The following is a 15609-nucleotide window of genomic DNA, read 5'->3' on the forward strand; positions in this document are numbered from 1 at the left end:
TTTTTGCCCTAGCACTACACAGCTGAAGGGAGTATACGAGGCACAGACGTTGTCTTCGCCTAGCCGAGTTCTACTAAACTCAGCAAAAAAAGAAACGTCCTGTCACTGTCAACTGCGTTTATTTTCAGCAAACTTAACATATGTTCATACAAATATTTACATAAGATTCAAAAACTGAGACATAAACTCAACAAGTTCCACCGACGTGACAAACAGAAATGGAATAATGTGTCCCTGAACAAAGTAGGGGGGGTTCAAAATCAAAAGTAAGACAGTGTCTGGTGTGGCCACCAGCTGCATTAAGTACTGCAGTGCATCTCCTCCTCATGGACTGCACCATATTTGCCAGTTCTTGCTGTGAGATGTTACCGCACTCTTCCACCAAGGCACCTGCAAGTTCCCAGACATTTCTGGGGGGAATGGCCCTAGCCCTCACCCTCCAATCCAACAGGTCCCAGACGTGCTCAATGGGATTGAGATCCGGGCTCTTTGCTGGCCATGGCAGAACACTGACATTCCTGTCTTGCAGGAAATCATGCACAGAATGAGCAGTATGGCTGGTCAATCAATCAATCAAATGTATTTATAAAGCCCTTCTTACATCAGCTGATGTCACAAAGTGCTGTACAGAAACCCAGCCTAAAACCCCAAACAGCAAGCAATGCCGATGTAGAAGCATGGTGGCTAGGAAAAACTCCATAGAAAGAGCAGAACCTAGGAAGAAACCTAGAGAGGAACCAGGCTATGAGGGGTGGTCAGTCCTCTTCTGGCTGTGCCGGGTGGAGATTAACAGAACATGGCCAAGATGTTCAAATGTTCATAGATGACCAGCAGGGTCAGTCCTGTCTGGTCAAGCGATGGTGGGTTTGTGCCCATAGGCGACGTTGTTGCCGGTGATGTCTGGTGAGGACCTGCCTTACAACAGGCCTACAAGCCCTCAGTCCAGCCTCTCTCAGCCTATTGCGGACAGTCTGAGCACTGATGGAGGGATTGTGCGTTCCTGGTGTAACTGGGGCAGTTGTTGTTGCCATCCTGTACCTGTCCTGCAGGTGTGATGTTTCGATGTACCGATCCTGTGCAGGTGTTGTTACACGTGGTCTGCCACTGCGAGGACGATCAGCTGTCCGTCCTGTCTCCCTGTAGCGCTGTCTTAGGCGTCTCACAGTACGGACATTGCAATTTATTGCCCTGGCCACATCTGCAGTACTCATGCCTCCTTGTAGCATGCCTAAGGCACGTTCACGCAGAAAGGCAGGGACCCACCCTGTGCATCTTTCTTTTGGTGTTTTTCAGAGTCAGTAGAAAGGCCTCTTTAGTGTCCTAAGTTTACATAACTGTGACCTCAATTGCCTACCGTCTGTAAACTGTTAGTGTCTTAACGACCGTTCCACAGGTGCATGTTCATTAATTGTTTATGGTTCATTGAACAAGCATGGGAAACAGTGTTTAAACCCTTTACAATGAAGATCTGTGAAGTTATTTGGATTTTACAAATTATCTTAGAAAGACAGGGTCCTGAAAAGGGGACGTTTCTTTTTTTGCTGAGTTTAGGAGCAAACCGAACCTAGTATGCAGGGCAACTTTAGTATTCCCCACTGGTCTCACAAGACCGAGGTAACGTTGGTTTTATATTCACACATTCGGACAATCAACACACATTCGCCAAAAGCCATTTAAAATGTAAAAATCAATAACTATTCACCGTTTGTCACAGAATAATAAAACTATGTATTATGTTTTGATTTATTAGAAATACATAAAATCTATAAAGTGTCATTTTAAAGTGGTATAAATCAACAACTAATTCATTGTTTGTCACAGAAACATCAAACAATGTATGATTTATTCTATAAATATCTAGCATACTTTTACAACCTTTGTTTTGAGTAAAAATTCCAGTCTTGATTTGATAGAGGGCATTGTAGTCCGTCGAGAGGGCATGTGGTCAAAGTTCTAACGAGTCTGTTATACCCTATTAGAAGGGGTCTGGCATAGAATTCTGCATCTTCAGTCATATTAAATTAGATTACAGGACAAAAGTACAGGATGAAGGGTTCAGGCCTGACTAACAAAGAAGACAGGTGGATGGACCAAGATAACCAAGAGGATCAACATGGACATTCCACAGTGGAAATAAGGAAACTAAGAATAAACCATAACATACGTACAGTTGAAGTCAGAAGTTTACAAACACTTAGGTTGGAGTCATTAAAACTCGTTTTTCAACCACTCCACAAATTTCCTGTTAACAAACTATAGTTTTGGCAAGTCGGTTAGGACATATACTTTCTGCATTACACAAGTAATTTTTCCAATAATTGTTTACAGACAGATTATTTCACTTATAATTCACTTTATCACAATTCCAGTGGGTCAGAAGTTTACATACACTAAGTTGACTGCTTTTAAACAGCTTGGAAAATTCCAGAAAATGATGTCATGGCTTTAGAAGCTTCTGATAGGCTAATTTGAGTCAATTGGAGGTGTACCTGTGGATGTATTTCAAGGCCTACCTTCAAACTCAGTGCCTCTTTGCTTGACATCATGGGAAAATCAAAAGAAATCAGCCAAGACCTCAGAAAATAAATTGTAGACCTCCACATGTCTGGTTCATCCTTGGGAGCAATTTCCAAACGCCTGAAGGTACCACGTTCATCTGTACAAACAATAGTACGCAAGTATAAACACCATGGGACCATGCAGCCGTCATAACGCTCAGGAAGGAGACGCGTTCTGTCTCCTAGAGACGAACGTACTTTGGTGCGAAAAGTGCAAATCAATCCCAGAACAACAGCAAAGGACCTTGTGAAGATGCTGGAGGAAACAGCTACAAAAGTATCTATATCCACAGTAAAACGAGGCCTTTGTCGACATAACCTGAAAGGCCGCTCAGCAAGGAAGAAGCCACTGCTCCAAAACCGCCATAAAAAAGCCAGACTACGGTTTGCAACTGCACATTGGGACAAAGATCGTACTTTTTGGAGAAATGTCCTCTGGTCTGATGAAACAAAAATAGAACTGTTTTGCCATAATGACCATCGTTATGTTTGGAGGAAAAATGGGGATGCTTGCAAGCCGAAGAACACCATCCCAACCGTGAGGCAAGGGGTGGCAGCATCATGTTGTGGGGGTTATTTGCTGCAGGAGGGACTGGTGCACTTCACAAAATAGATGGCATCATGAGGAAAGAAAATGATGTGGATATATTGAAGCAACATCTCAAGACATCAGTCAGGAAGTTAAAGCTTGGTCGCAAATGGGTCTTCCAAATGGACCATGACCCCAAGCATACTTCCAAAGTTGTGGCAAAATGGCTTAAGGACAACAAAGTCAAGGTATTGGAGTGGACATCACAAAGCCCTGACCTCAATCCCATCGAAAAATTTTGGGCAGAAGTGTGTGCGAGCAAGGAAGCCTACAAACCTGACTCAGTTACACCAGCTGTCAGGAGGAATGGGCCAAAATTCACCCAACTTATTGTGGGAAGCCTGTGTCAGGCTACCTGAAACGTTTGACCCAAGTTAAACAATTTTAAAGGCAATACTACCAAATACTAATTGAGTATGTAAACTTCTGACCCACTGGGAATCTGATGAAAGAAATAAAAGCTGAAATAAATCACTCTACTATTATTCTGACATTTCACATTCATAAAATAAAGTGGTGATCCTAACTGACCTAAGACAGGGAATTTTTACTAGGATTAAATGTCAGGAATTGTGAAAAACTGAGTTTAAATGTATTTGGCTAAGGTGTATGTAAACTTCCGACTTCAACTGTATATACAGTATGTATATATATATATATTAGCATGGGTATTGAAAGATACCAGAGGGTGGATAACAAAAAAACACTAATATAAGAAGTAGATGGTAAATGTTTGGTTTTTGGGCTGAATGTATACATTATGATTTGCTTCTGAACTGTATGTGAACCCCTCTGCAATCTACTGGCACTGACCATTAAAACCTAGGACTTCAACCAAGCTGTCCATATGCTATTTGCTCTCTTAAATTGACAGCAAAAAGCCTACGTGAAAATGTGGTTTTTCACAAAAGTTCATGATTATTATTATTTTTTTTTAAATGGCCCAAATCAGCTCTACATAATTCAGCAGGGAGGTGTGCAATTACCACACATTTTACCAGTGTCGAAACTACGTCACCTAGATAGATATTACCAAATCCCTTTCAATTCACATTCCTTGCAGAAAGAACTATTTGCAAACCTTTTAAAACACCCAGAAAGACAGTGGTCTTAGAAGGGTATTTATACTTTAAAAGACATTTGATGTCAATGGATGTGGATGAAAGAATTCTGCCAGTGTTTTAATGTCCTAGTTCAATATTTCTTTCTTTACCTCCAACTCTATATATCCAAGTGAGCCTATGAAGACCTTGGGGATCAGATTTACCATTATACCCATTGATCTAACATATAACAGACAGACACTGCTCAAAAGGAGTTTCTTTGTGATATCTACACTCAGTTGCCACTTTATTAGGTTCACCACCCTATTCACGAAAATAAATTGCTCCTACACTCACTAACCTACACACACCAAGTCCAGTGGTCTTGGCTTGCTAGACAATAAAGCATGCAGAGAAGTATTCAGGTATTCTGTTACTGTTTGTTTGAACTTTAGAATGTGCAAAATGACAGCAGTCTGTGATGGTCTTTTGTAACTCAGAAAAGTTCCAAAACTGTTTTTTAAATACTTCCAACACTACAGCAGCTTACAACAAGGTTGACTAGGTGTTTTCGAGGTAAACTCCTGGCTCCAATGGGTCATGTAAAGCAGAAAAACAATCTTTGGGGAACCCTTTGCTACAGGGTGTGGGAAGGGGGCAAAGCAGACAGTGAGAGAACAATGTAGTATGTAACTGTGAGGGACATTTTTGTCTTTGAAGCACAACCTTTAGAACTATGGGTTCCAGAAAGCGTCTTTAAATGGGTCAACAATGCATAAAAATGTGGTCCTCTTTTTTTTTAGTCTTCAATGCGAAGGAAGACTGCAAAGCACACATTGAGCATCATCCAGATAAAAATGATGATCATCCGACCAACTGGGTTTGTCATGGTGTAATATAATAGTAGGCTATGAAAGCTCATGTAGTTTCATCCTTCAAGACATTTAGAAGTATGAAACTTTTTATCAGGGTTATCCTTGTGTTATTACTAGGGTTGCACATTTTGGGGAATATTCAGAGGTGGAAACTTTCCGTGGGAATATATGGGAATTAATGGAAATATCTGAAAATTAATATTAATACCATTTAAATGTAAATGTCTTTTGCATTGGATATATTTACCATATCATATCATATGGAGACAGAAACATAAACCTTTTACCTTATCATAAATAAACATAATAGCAAATGATTAAATCCTTCCAATAGAAATAAAAAAACAATTTAGTTACGATTGAAGTTTAATTAAATGAGTTGACTTTTCACATGGGATGATTTCACTGAACAACAAAAGAAAAGGAATATTGAATGATCCCCAATGATCCATTGCATCTCCCAAAAACGTTTTCAACATAAATCTGTAAAATGATAGTATAGAAACTAAAGCTTTTGTTATCTTCCTCTCAGGCTTCCATGTCTTCTCCCTGGACATCCTCAATGTCCACCTCTTGAACATCAGACTCTGAGGCCTCATCTTTACTGTCACTTTCCAACCATGTTGAGGATGGCTCATTGTCAGGCTCAAAAAAACTCAAATTTGCCCGGATTGCCACCAATTTTTTGTATTGGTCAGCCTGTTGTGTGCTTTGGTGTGTGTGTTCCCAAACAAGGACCAGTTGCACTCCGAGGCGGCTGATGTTGGTGGGAATTGGAGGATGATGGAGGAAACAGGGGAAAGAGCCTCAGATCCACAAAGTCCCTTCCACCAAATGGTTGATGAGATATGTTGGCACGGCTGCCATATTGCATCTCCATCCCAAAGCCCTTGCTTGGAAGTGTACTTCACCAGACTGCCAAGAACCTTGCCCTCATCCAGGCCAAGGTGGTGAGACACGGCAGTGATGACACCATAGGCCTTGTTTATCTCTGCACCAGACAGGATGTTCTTGCCAGCATACTTGGGGTCCAACATGTACGCTGCGGCGTATATGGGCTTCTGGCAGAAGTCTTCACGCTTTTTGATGTATTTCAGAACTGCAGTTTCCTCTGCTTGGAGCAACAGTGAAGTGGGCAGGGCAGTACGGATTTCTTCTCTTACATCTGCAAGCAGAGTCTGAACATCAGACAGGATGGCTTTGTCTCCCTCAATCCGTGCAATGGCTACTGCTATAGGTTTCAGGAGTTTCAGGCTGCTTACCACTCTTTCCCAAAATACATCATCCAGGAGGATCCTCTTGATGGGGCTGTCCATATCAGCAGACTGTGATATGGCCATTTCTTGGAGAGACTCCTTCCCCTCCAGGAGACTGTCAAACATGATGACAACACCACCCCTACGAGTGTTGCTGGGAAGCTTCAATGTGGTGCTCTTATTCTTCTCACTTTGCTTGGTGAGGTAGATTGCTGCTATAACTTGATGACCCTTCACATACCTAACCATTTCATTGGCTCTCTTGTAGAGTGTATCCATTGTTTTCAGTGCCATGATGTCCTTGAGGAGCAGATTCAATGCATGAGCAGCACAGCCAATGTGTGTGATGTGAGGGTAAGACTCCTCCACTTTAGACCAAGCAGCCTTCATTTTCGCAGCATTGTCTGCCACCAGTACAAATATCTTCTGTGGTCCAAGATCATTGATGACTGTCTTCAGCTCATCTGCAATGTAGAGACCGGTGTGTTTGTTGTCCCTTGTGTCTGTGCTCTTGTAGAATACTGTTTGAGGGGTGGATATTGTAGTTAATTATTCCTTGCCCACGAACATTCAACCACCCATCAGAGATGATTGCAATGCAGTCTGCTTTCTCTATGATTTGCTTGACCTTCACTTGAACTCTGTTGAACTCTGCATCTAGCAAATGAGTAGATAAAGCATGTCTGGTTGGAGGGGTGTATGCTGGGCGAAGAACATTCAGAAATCTCTTCCAATACACATTGCCTGTGAGCATCAGAGGTGAACCAGTTGCATACACAGCTCAAGCAAGACATTCATCAGCATTTCTCTGACGTTCATCCATTGAGTCAAAACAACTTCTGATTCCAGGAGGACCATGAGCTGTTGCTATCGATAAGGTATCTGATTCATCATTTTCACCTTGAATAGAAGTAGAGGGACTTTTGTCAGAGGTTGCTTGTTGTGAGCGCTGAGGGAACTTTATGCACTTGGCCAGATGATTCTGCATCTTTGTTGCATTCTTCACATATGATTTGGCACAGTATTTGCAAATGTACACAGCTTTTCCTTCTACATTAGCTGCAGTGAAATGTCTCCACACATCAGATATTGCCCGTGGCATTTTCCTGTAAAGATCAGAAAAAAAGGAGTAAATAAAAACAAATACAATTCCATGTATAGATAAATAGTTAAGCAGTTAGATTAAACAACTCCTTCGTAAGATAAATGTTTTTAAACAAAACATGTATGGAAACAGGTGAATTAACACTCCTCAGTTAGCAGGCTCAAGCAAGCTAAACCCAACATGGTAGGAAAAACTAACTAGCAGAAATTGTTAAGTAAGAATTGATTTAAACACACTTTGCTGTAGGCTACTATTCTCTAGTTAACAAAAAATCATGTATGTCATAAAATATATTCACCCCACCCAGTATTGTAATCAAAACTTACCAGAAAGCATGTAGTCCTTGGCTCAGGCAGTGTAGTAGTGTCGTCTCAATAGCATGTCATTAGTGTGCAAGATCTTGAGAATCAGCTGTACATGTGATGGAAGAATACACTGTGCATGCAGAGAGTTTGCAATTCCATTAAATTGGGGATGGTTTAACCAAAATATGCCACAAGACCTAGCATTGCCTTGTGTATCCCACAAAAAAAGGTTCACTGTTATAAGCTAACATTTATATTGCCGGAATACTCAACGATGATTAACACTACAGTTGTGTGTGCTTCTGTCAGGGTTGTGGTCAAATGCATGTTATTTAAAGTCAATTTGGCAATTGAACAAAAATCCAATTCAATTTGAAAATGTTCCTCATTGTAAAAGAATGTAACAGAATTTGGGTATTCCAGATCTGTAATTTACATGTAAATAAACATAACCCTGTTTTATGTTTTGAATACTTCAGAATGCTCTGTGTCAGAGATGGTACCATTCAGCTTGTCTGGGGATGACAAAGGACTTCAACAAAGCGAAAATAGAAAATGACTGGAAGGAGCTTCTTTGCTGTTAAATTAGAGACGTATAAATGACTGTTGTGCCTTGTAACTACTTTAAAATGTGGAACTGTCGCTCTAAAATAGCGAACATTGATTTGGCATACAATTTAAGATTGTAAACATTGTTTACATAAAGTTGTACTATGTCTAACTTCATATAGAACAAATTGCACTTGAAATTAAAATTTCTTTAAAGTTATTGCAAATAAATGCATATTTTCACTTTTTTCTGAGACAATCACTGAATTAGATTTCTTCATCTTTAAATGCAATATGAGATTTTATGTACTTCTATCAAATCAAAACTGGAATTTCTACTCAAAGCAAAGTTTGTTTAAGAATGCTAGACATTTATAGAATAAATCATACCTAGTTTGATGATTCTGTCATAATCAGTGAAAACGTACATTTTTACCGCTTTAAATGGCATTTTATAGATTTCTATTAAATCAAAACAGAGGTTGTAAAAGTATGCTAGACATTTATAGACTAAATCATATCTAGCTTGATGATTCTGTGACAAATGGTGGATTAGTTATTGATTTTTACATTCTTAAATGGCTTTCGGCGAATGTCTGTTGAGCCAAAGTATAACCAATGTAGCATTATGACTGTCATTCATACTAGAGAATCATAGCAAATAGAAAATGGGACTGCAAGTTAGTGCTGGATGTGGTCATTTGTGTTAAAGTGGCAATATGTAACTTTTTGGGAGGCCTGACCAAATTCAAAGAAATGTGAGTTATAGATGTTTTATTGTACTTGAAAGCAAGTCTAAGCTGTAGATATGTTCCATGTGTGCTATTTCTATGCTTCCCGTTCTTAAGTTGTGTGTCTTACTTTCGATTTTGTACACTAGCTTCACACAGCTGAAACAATTTTTGCTTATGGAAAATATTTCACAGCGATTTAGTAGGTACAATATTTATCTACACTATACTAACTTGTTTTCCACTAACTGAAATTAGGCGAACTATTAGTTTTAGCAACAAGGAAATGACGGAGCAATTTCTGCATAGTGCATCTTTAAGTTATGAACCAGTTCAACTTACAAAAATGTTTAGTCAATTTGGTCTTTCAGCCAATGATCTGTAACTTCCAACACATTTCTAAATAATATTAGAAAAATACCTTAATTTAACTAGGCAAGTCAGATTCAAATTCTTATTTACAATGATGGCCTACATGGTATTTCTAAAATTGTATTTCCATGTCTAGTCCTCAATTCCAAATCGAGGCAGTTACACAGAACATTGTTTATTTATAATTTACAACATTGCAAATTCAACTAAAAAACATTGCTTTCCAGCGAGCCTAAAACAATGAGATGTGGGGGTGGATGTCCTCAGTATTTGCAATGTACTCAAAGTGGAGTCTATCATACGAAGAAAGAGAAAGCAACAGAAAGCATGGAACTTGCAGAAGCCCAAGTAATGGTCCAGAGTCTTGCACCTAGTGTCCATATCTGTAAGAGAGGGAAAGGGAGTGTTAGTTATTAACTGTTTGACATACACAACTCATCTACAATGAAGCGGTGGAATAATGCATTAGCACCAGTAACACGGACGCATGGCTGTTGTTTTTTTCAGCCATCTACTTCCCCAAAAGGCAAGAATACTGCAGCTCTGATTGACTGCAGTTTAGCTAGGACCATGGAGTAGTGTTATGAATAAAATTATGACACTCACTTCTGAAACTCCCACTCCCTGTTGTCTAGGGGGCACACCTGCCTGGTCTTCAACCAACGGGAGATACAGTGGAAATGGAATGCATGCTGGGAGAGAAGATATTATTGACATAACAACAAGCCAAGACAATAGCTGTGTTTGAATACACATACTGTATACTACATACTTAATCAGTATGTACACTATTAGTTCATTTTAGTACACTGTAAACAAACTGTATTCTTTCAGTTGAGCGTACTAGCGCTTCGCCTGTCTACCCGGAAGTTAATGCTGTTGGCCAGCTCTCTTGCCATCTCTCTCAGAATGACCTTCTTGATCCAAATCAGTCAGGTTTCAAGACTGGTCATTCAACTGAGACTGCTCTTCTCTGTGTCACGGAGGCTCTCCGCACTGCTAAAGCTAACTCTCTCTCCTCTGCTCTCATCCTTCTAGACCTATCTGCTGCCTTTGATACTGTGAACCACCAGATCCTCCTCTCCACCCTCTCCGAGTTGGGCAATCCAAGCGCGGCCCACGCTTGGATTGCGTCCTACCTGACAGGTCGCTCCTACCAGGTGGCGTGGCGAGAATCTGTCTCCGCACCACGTGCTCTCACCACTGGTGTCCCCCAGGGCTCTGTTCTAGGCCCTCTCCTATTCTCGCTATACACCAAGTCACTTGGCTCTGTCATATCCTCACATGGTCTCTATCTTTGCTATGCAGACGACACACAATTAATCTTCTCCTTTCCCCCTTCTGATAACCAGGTGGCGAATCGCATCTCTGCATGTCTTGCAGACATATCAGTGTGGATGACGGATCACCACCTCAAGCTGAACCTCGGCAAGACGGAGCTGCTCTTCCTCCCGGGGAAGGACTGCCCGTTCCATGACAACTCCATTGTGTCCTCCTCCCAGAGTGCTAAGAACCTTGGCGTGACCCTGGACAACACCCTGTCGTTCTCCACTAACATCAAGGCGGTGACCCGATCCTGTAGATTCATGCTCTACAACATTCGCAGAGTACGACCCTGCCTCACACAGGAAGCGGCGCAGGTCCTAATCCAGGCACTTGTCATCTCCCGTCTGGATTACTGCAACTCGCTGTTGGCTGGGCTCCCTGCCTGTGCCATTAAACCCCTACAACTCATCCAGAACGCCGCAGCCCGTCTGGTGTTCAACCTTCCCAAGTTCTCTCACGTTACCCCGCTCCTCCGCTCTCTCCACTGGCTTCCAATTGAAGCTCGCATCCGCTACAAGACCATGGTGCTTGCCTACGGAGCCGTGAGGGGAACGGCACCTCCGTACCTTCAGGCTCTGACACCCAACACCCCAACACCCAACACTCTGTCCCTACACCCAAACGAGTGGCACTGCGCTCATCCACCTCTGGCCTGCTGGCCCCCCTACCTCTGAGGAAGCACAGTTCCCGCTCAGCCCAGTGAAAACTGTTCGCTGCTCTGGCACCCCTATGGTGGAACAAGCTCCCTCACGACGCCAGGACAGCGGAGTCAATCACCACCTTCCGGAGACACCTGAAACCCCACCTCTTTAAGGAATACCTAGGATAGGATAAAGTCATCCTTATACCCCCCCCCCAAAAAAAGATTTAGATGCACTATTGTAAAGTGGTTGTTCCACTGGATATCATAAGGTGAATGCACCAATTTGTAAGTTGCTCTGGATAAGAGCGTCTGCTAAATGACTTAAATGTAAATGTCTACGCAACCTCTCGCTAGCTTGTTAGCATAACAAATGACTAGCTTGACATTTTACAATTTTGTGTGTGTTCGTAAATTCAATCTGGAGTGCCAGAGTGCGGTCTGGGTGTTTGTAAATCCAGAGCGTTGTCAAATTGTCCGTTCATAAATTCAGAGCGTTTCGCCCTCGGAGCGCGTCACTGGACGCTCTGGCCGAGGAATAGGGTTGATCCGAGCATTCTGACCTCACAACGGCAGCCATGCTGACTGGCAAATGTTGGCTAGCTTGCAAGCCATTTCCAGACACAAATGAGAGAACACCTCACTGACCATTTTACTCGCCATAGCAGAGCTGGTTAGGCTGTTTTCACATTATCCAGAGCGTTGGTGACTAAACGTGCTGCTGGCAACAATTTATTTACACTTTTTTTCCTGATGTTTACTGACACCGGCCATCCACGTGTTGAGCATTCGTAAATTCATCAGTTATTCTGAGCTCTGGCACACTCAAGAGTGCTCTGAAATCAGAGTAGATAGCCAGAATTAACAATGTCAATTGAGAACGCACACGACTATAACACTTAGCTAAGAATAACGTGAATAATCTAGTCAATAAACATTGTGTAGTTCGTTAGAGTATAGTTAATATACTGCCTGGCAAGATCGATGTATTAGTAGCCAACTAACGTTAGGTAACTAGCCAACATACCAGTACATACTGCTGTAATGCTATGCTGTTCCTAAGGATAGTGTAGCTAACAAATTGTCAGCCAACATAACATGTAATGTAACTTATTTGAAAAGTCATGACTTTATTACATTGCTCAACATTTGTCATAATTAGTTAAAGCAAGGAATTTGTATATACACTCTCGGACTTCGGCTGCATATTTTCCCAGCATTTTCTTCAAATCTGAAAACGCTGTGAAGCCACGCTCATCTTCTGAAAAATTGCCTTATGGGCCAAAAAAGCACAGAAAGAGTGTCCACTGCTTGTATACTTTGTATTTTGGCATATTTAGTACAACATCCAGGAACTATATCCATACTATGACCAATAAGCATACTACATATTCAATTTACGTCACAAATAGTATGGTTAGTGGGTTAGAATGAGTATTCGAACACAGCTCAAAACATACATTGAAGAATTCTATACTTTTAGGGTAGTTCAATATAATGCAGATTAGTTTAGATCACACTGCTGTTATTTCAATACTCTGACAATTAACTTTACAATCTAACTGATCAGGATGTACGCAAAATATGCAAATGCAAAGAACTCTGACTCACATTGCAGACTCCCCAGGCTACGGTGCACTCCTCTGATGTGGCAGAGGCCTGGTTAGCCTGGCACTCTATGCCTATGGAGGACAAGAGAAATGTGTAACACACACCTTTATTAGCCCAGTAGTCAAATAATGTTAATGGCATACTCACAGAGATCCATAATGTGATTCCTACAGATGGCACAGTTGTCCACCACAATGTCCCAGGCCCAAAGTGCCACTGCATTCCACTGTAAAGAAGAAGAGTCACATGAAATTATGATAATATCACTGGCAGTTAGTGTTTGTTTGATATTGCTGTTGTTTCAAATAGGTATTAAAAAAGGAGCATATTGTTATTCACCATTTATTCATGTTAATTTGATGTCAGGAGACATTTAGTCATTCAAATCACTATTGCATTTGGCATTTCATCAGACAAGTTAGGCCTATTTCACTATCCACATTGATCACAAACAAGGCCAGGGTGAAAATGTTAGTGTTTGATACATCATTTTTCACTCATTCAGCGTCAATAAATAGACAACCTCACGTGCAACTGGGCCTGTCATTTTAGCAAGATAACTAGGAAGCTGACGTTAGCCAGTTGAGCAAATTAGTTAGTCATTGATTTCGTATGTCAATGCATCTAAAGCTGAACCTAGTAGTGGTTGGCTAGCTTCTATTACCACAAACAGCGAGATTAGTTAACAAATTAGGTAGCGATCAGCCCTAAAAGTGAAACGCAAACTCACTCCCCAAAATTAGATACAGCCAAACAGGGACTCCGTCTAGTTTCAGCTAGCTGGCGAGCTAGCAATTTATGCTAACTAATCGCGCGTAGATTGTACCCAAACCCGTATTAAGCCTATAATAATATCGAACCTTACAGTATGTCTAAAATGTAGCTATGATATATTAAAAAATATATATACCTTCTTCACTTCAAAACGTTTCTTGCTTGCTCCACTATTCGTGGCGCTTGGGGTATCAACATCCATCGCTGCCGCCATGTTGACTATCGAACTTTCGTGTGAACAGAGATATTAGAGAAAGGAGGAGATAGACATCCCATTGGGATATGAATGGATTGACGTAACGCCCCACCCAGCGGAATGTCGACCAATCGTGCTGACGTTGTCATGCTGCGTCACACAGTTGTTAAATTAATCGTCGCGCAATCCCTTCTCAAAGTCGGGGTACAATGTCAAGTTAAGAACTCGGAAAAAAACGAGCTCGACTTGAAAAATCGATTTGAACGGTCATCCAACTCGGAATTCCAACGCGGGAACCTTTCTAGAGCTACGACTTTCCGACCTGAAGATCCCTGATTACCATTGAAATAGATTTTTCCCAGTCGGAGTTTGTTTTTTCAGAGTTCCCAATTGTTTTAAATGCACTGAATTCTGAGATTACCGAGTTCCAATTGTTTTGAACACGGCAAGAGGCCCGAGTTCCAGAGAGTTGGAATGCCTCCCTTATTCAAAACAACTGTGAACCAGAAACATCCGACTTGCGACTTCAGTGCGTTCAAGGCAACTGGGTACTCAGAAAAAACGAACTCCAACTATGGAAAATCGTTCTGAACGGTCATCCAACTCGGGATTCCAAGTCCCTTTGCAAGATGGCGCTGACAGAGATGGTCGCCTTGCTTCAGGGCCTTAGAAAACTATGCAGTTATTTGTTTTTTTATGTACTATTTCTTACATTGTTAGCCCAGAAAATCTCAGGTGTTATTACATACAGCCGGAAAGAACTATTGGATATAAAAGCGATGTCAACTTACCATCATTACTACCAGGAGTTCGTCTTTCCCGAAGCGGATCCTTGGTTCGGACCTCCACCCTGGACATGCGATCTTATCCCAGAGGCCGACCCAAAACAACGTAGTCGCCGCAGGAGAGGCAGACGGAGCGGCCTACTGGTCAGACTCGCCAATGTCCAATCTCTAGATAACAAGGTGGATGAAATTAGGGCACGAGTTGCCTTCCAGAGAGACGTCAGAGATTGTAACATTCTCTGTTTCACGGAAACATGGCTCACTCGGGATACGTTGTCAGAGTCGGTACAGTCACCCAATTTCTTCACACATCGCGCCGACAGAAACAAACATCTCTCTGGTAAGAAGAAGGGCAGGGTGTATGCCTTATGATTAACGACTCATGGTGTAATCACAGCAACATACAGGAACTCAATTCCTTTTGTTCACCTGACCTAGAATTCCTTACAATCAAATGCCGACCGCATTATCTTCCAAGAAAATGTTCTTCGATTATAGTCACAGCCGTGTATATCTCCCCCATGCAAATACCTCGTCGGCCCTGAAAGAACTTCACTGGACCCTTTGTAAACTGGAAACCATACATCCTGAGGCTGCATTTATTGTAGCTGGGGATTTTAACAAAGCAAATCTAAGATCAATACTCCCTAAATTCTATTAGCATAACGAATGCGCGACATGAGCTGGCAGAATTCTGGATCTGCTCGAACTTCCGCAATGCATATAAAGCCCTCCCGCACCCTGCCTTCAGCAAATCTGACCATGAATCCATTTGGTTGCTCCCAGCCTATAGACAGAAACTAAAACAGGAAACGCCTGTGCTCAGGTTAATACAACGCTGGTCTGACCAATCAGATTCCACGATTCAAGATTGCTTCGATCACGTGGACTGGG

The 15609-nt window shown here is 41.6% G+C and overlaps 1 protein-coding gene across 1 annotated transcript; it reads right to left on the reverse strand.

Annotated features, from left to right (window-relative positions):
- Positions 1 to 9542: 9542 nt before the first annotated feature.
- Positions 9543 to 14056, reverse strand: LOC106601243 (ring-box 1, E3 ubiquitin protein ligase). The gene is made up of 5 exons (XM_014193290.3): positions 13871 to 14056; positions 13108 to 13186; positions 12961 to 13031; positions 9990 to 10075; positions 9543 to 9766 (listed from the first exon to the last, which is right to left on the reverse strand). Exons 1-5 carry the CDS (start codon positions 13946 to 13948, stop codon positions 9754 to 9756), a joined length of 327 nt encoding a protein of 108 aa, XP_014048765.1. The 5' UTR covers positions 13949 to 14056; the 3' UTR covers positions 9543 to 9753.
- Between the last annotated feature and the right edge of the window lie 1553 nt (positions 14057 to 15609).

The sequence above is a fragment of the Salmo salar genome, chromosome 03, assembly GCF_965601325.2.
Source record: "Salmo salar chromosome 03, fSalSal1, whole genome shotgun sequence".
Taxonomy (NCBI): Eukaryota; Metazoa; Chordata; class Actinopteri; order Salmoniformes; family Salmonidae; genus Salmo; species Salmo salar.

Excerpts from the sequence above, each read along its gene's own strand:
- LOC106601243 (XM_014193290.3), bottom strand. The coding sequence starts at position 13,948 with ATGGCGGCAGCGATGGATGTTGATACCCCAAGCGCCACGAATAGTGGA. Across the intron at positions 13,187-13,870 it reads AACGTTTTGAAGTGAAGAAG|TGGAATGCAGTGGCACTTTG; the intron begins GTATATATATTT and ends TCTTCTTTACAG. Across the intron at positions 13,032-13,107 it reads GAATCACATTATGGATCTCT|GCATAGAGTGCCAGGCTAAC; the intron begins GTGAGTATGCCA and ends TGTCCTCCATAG.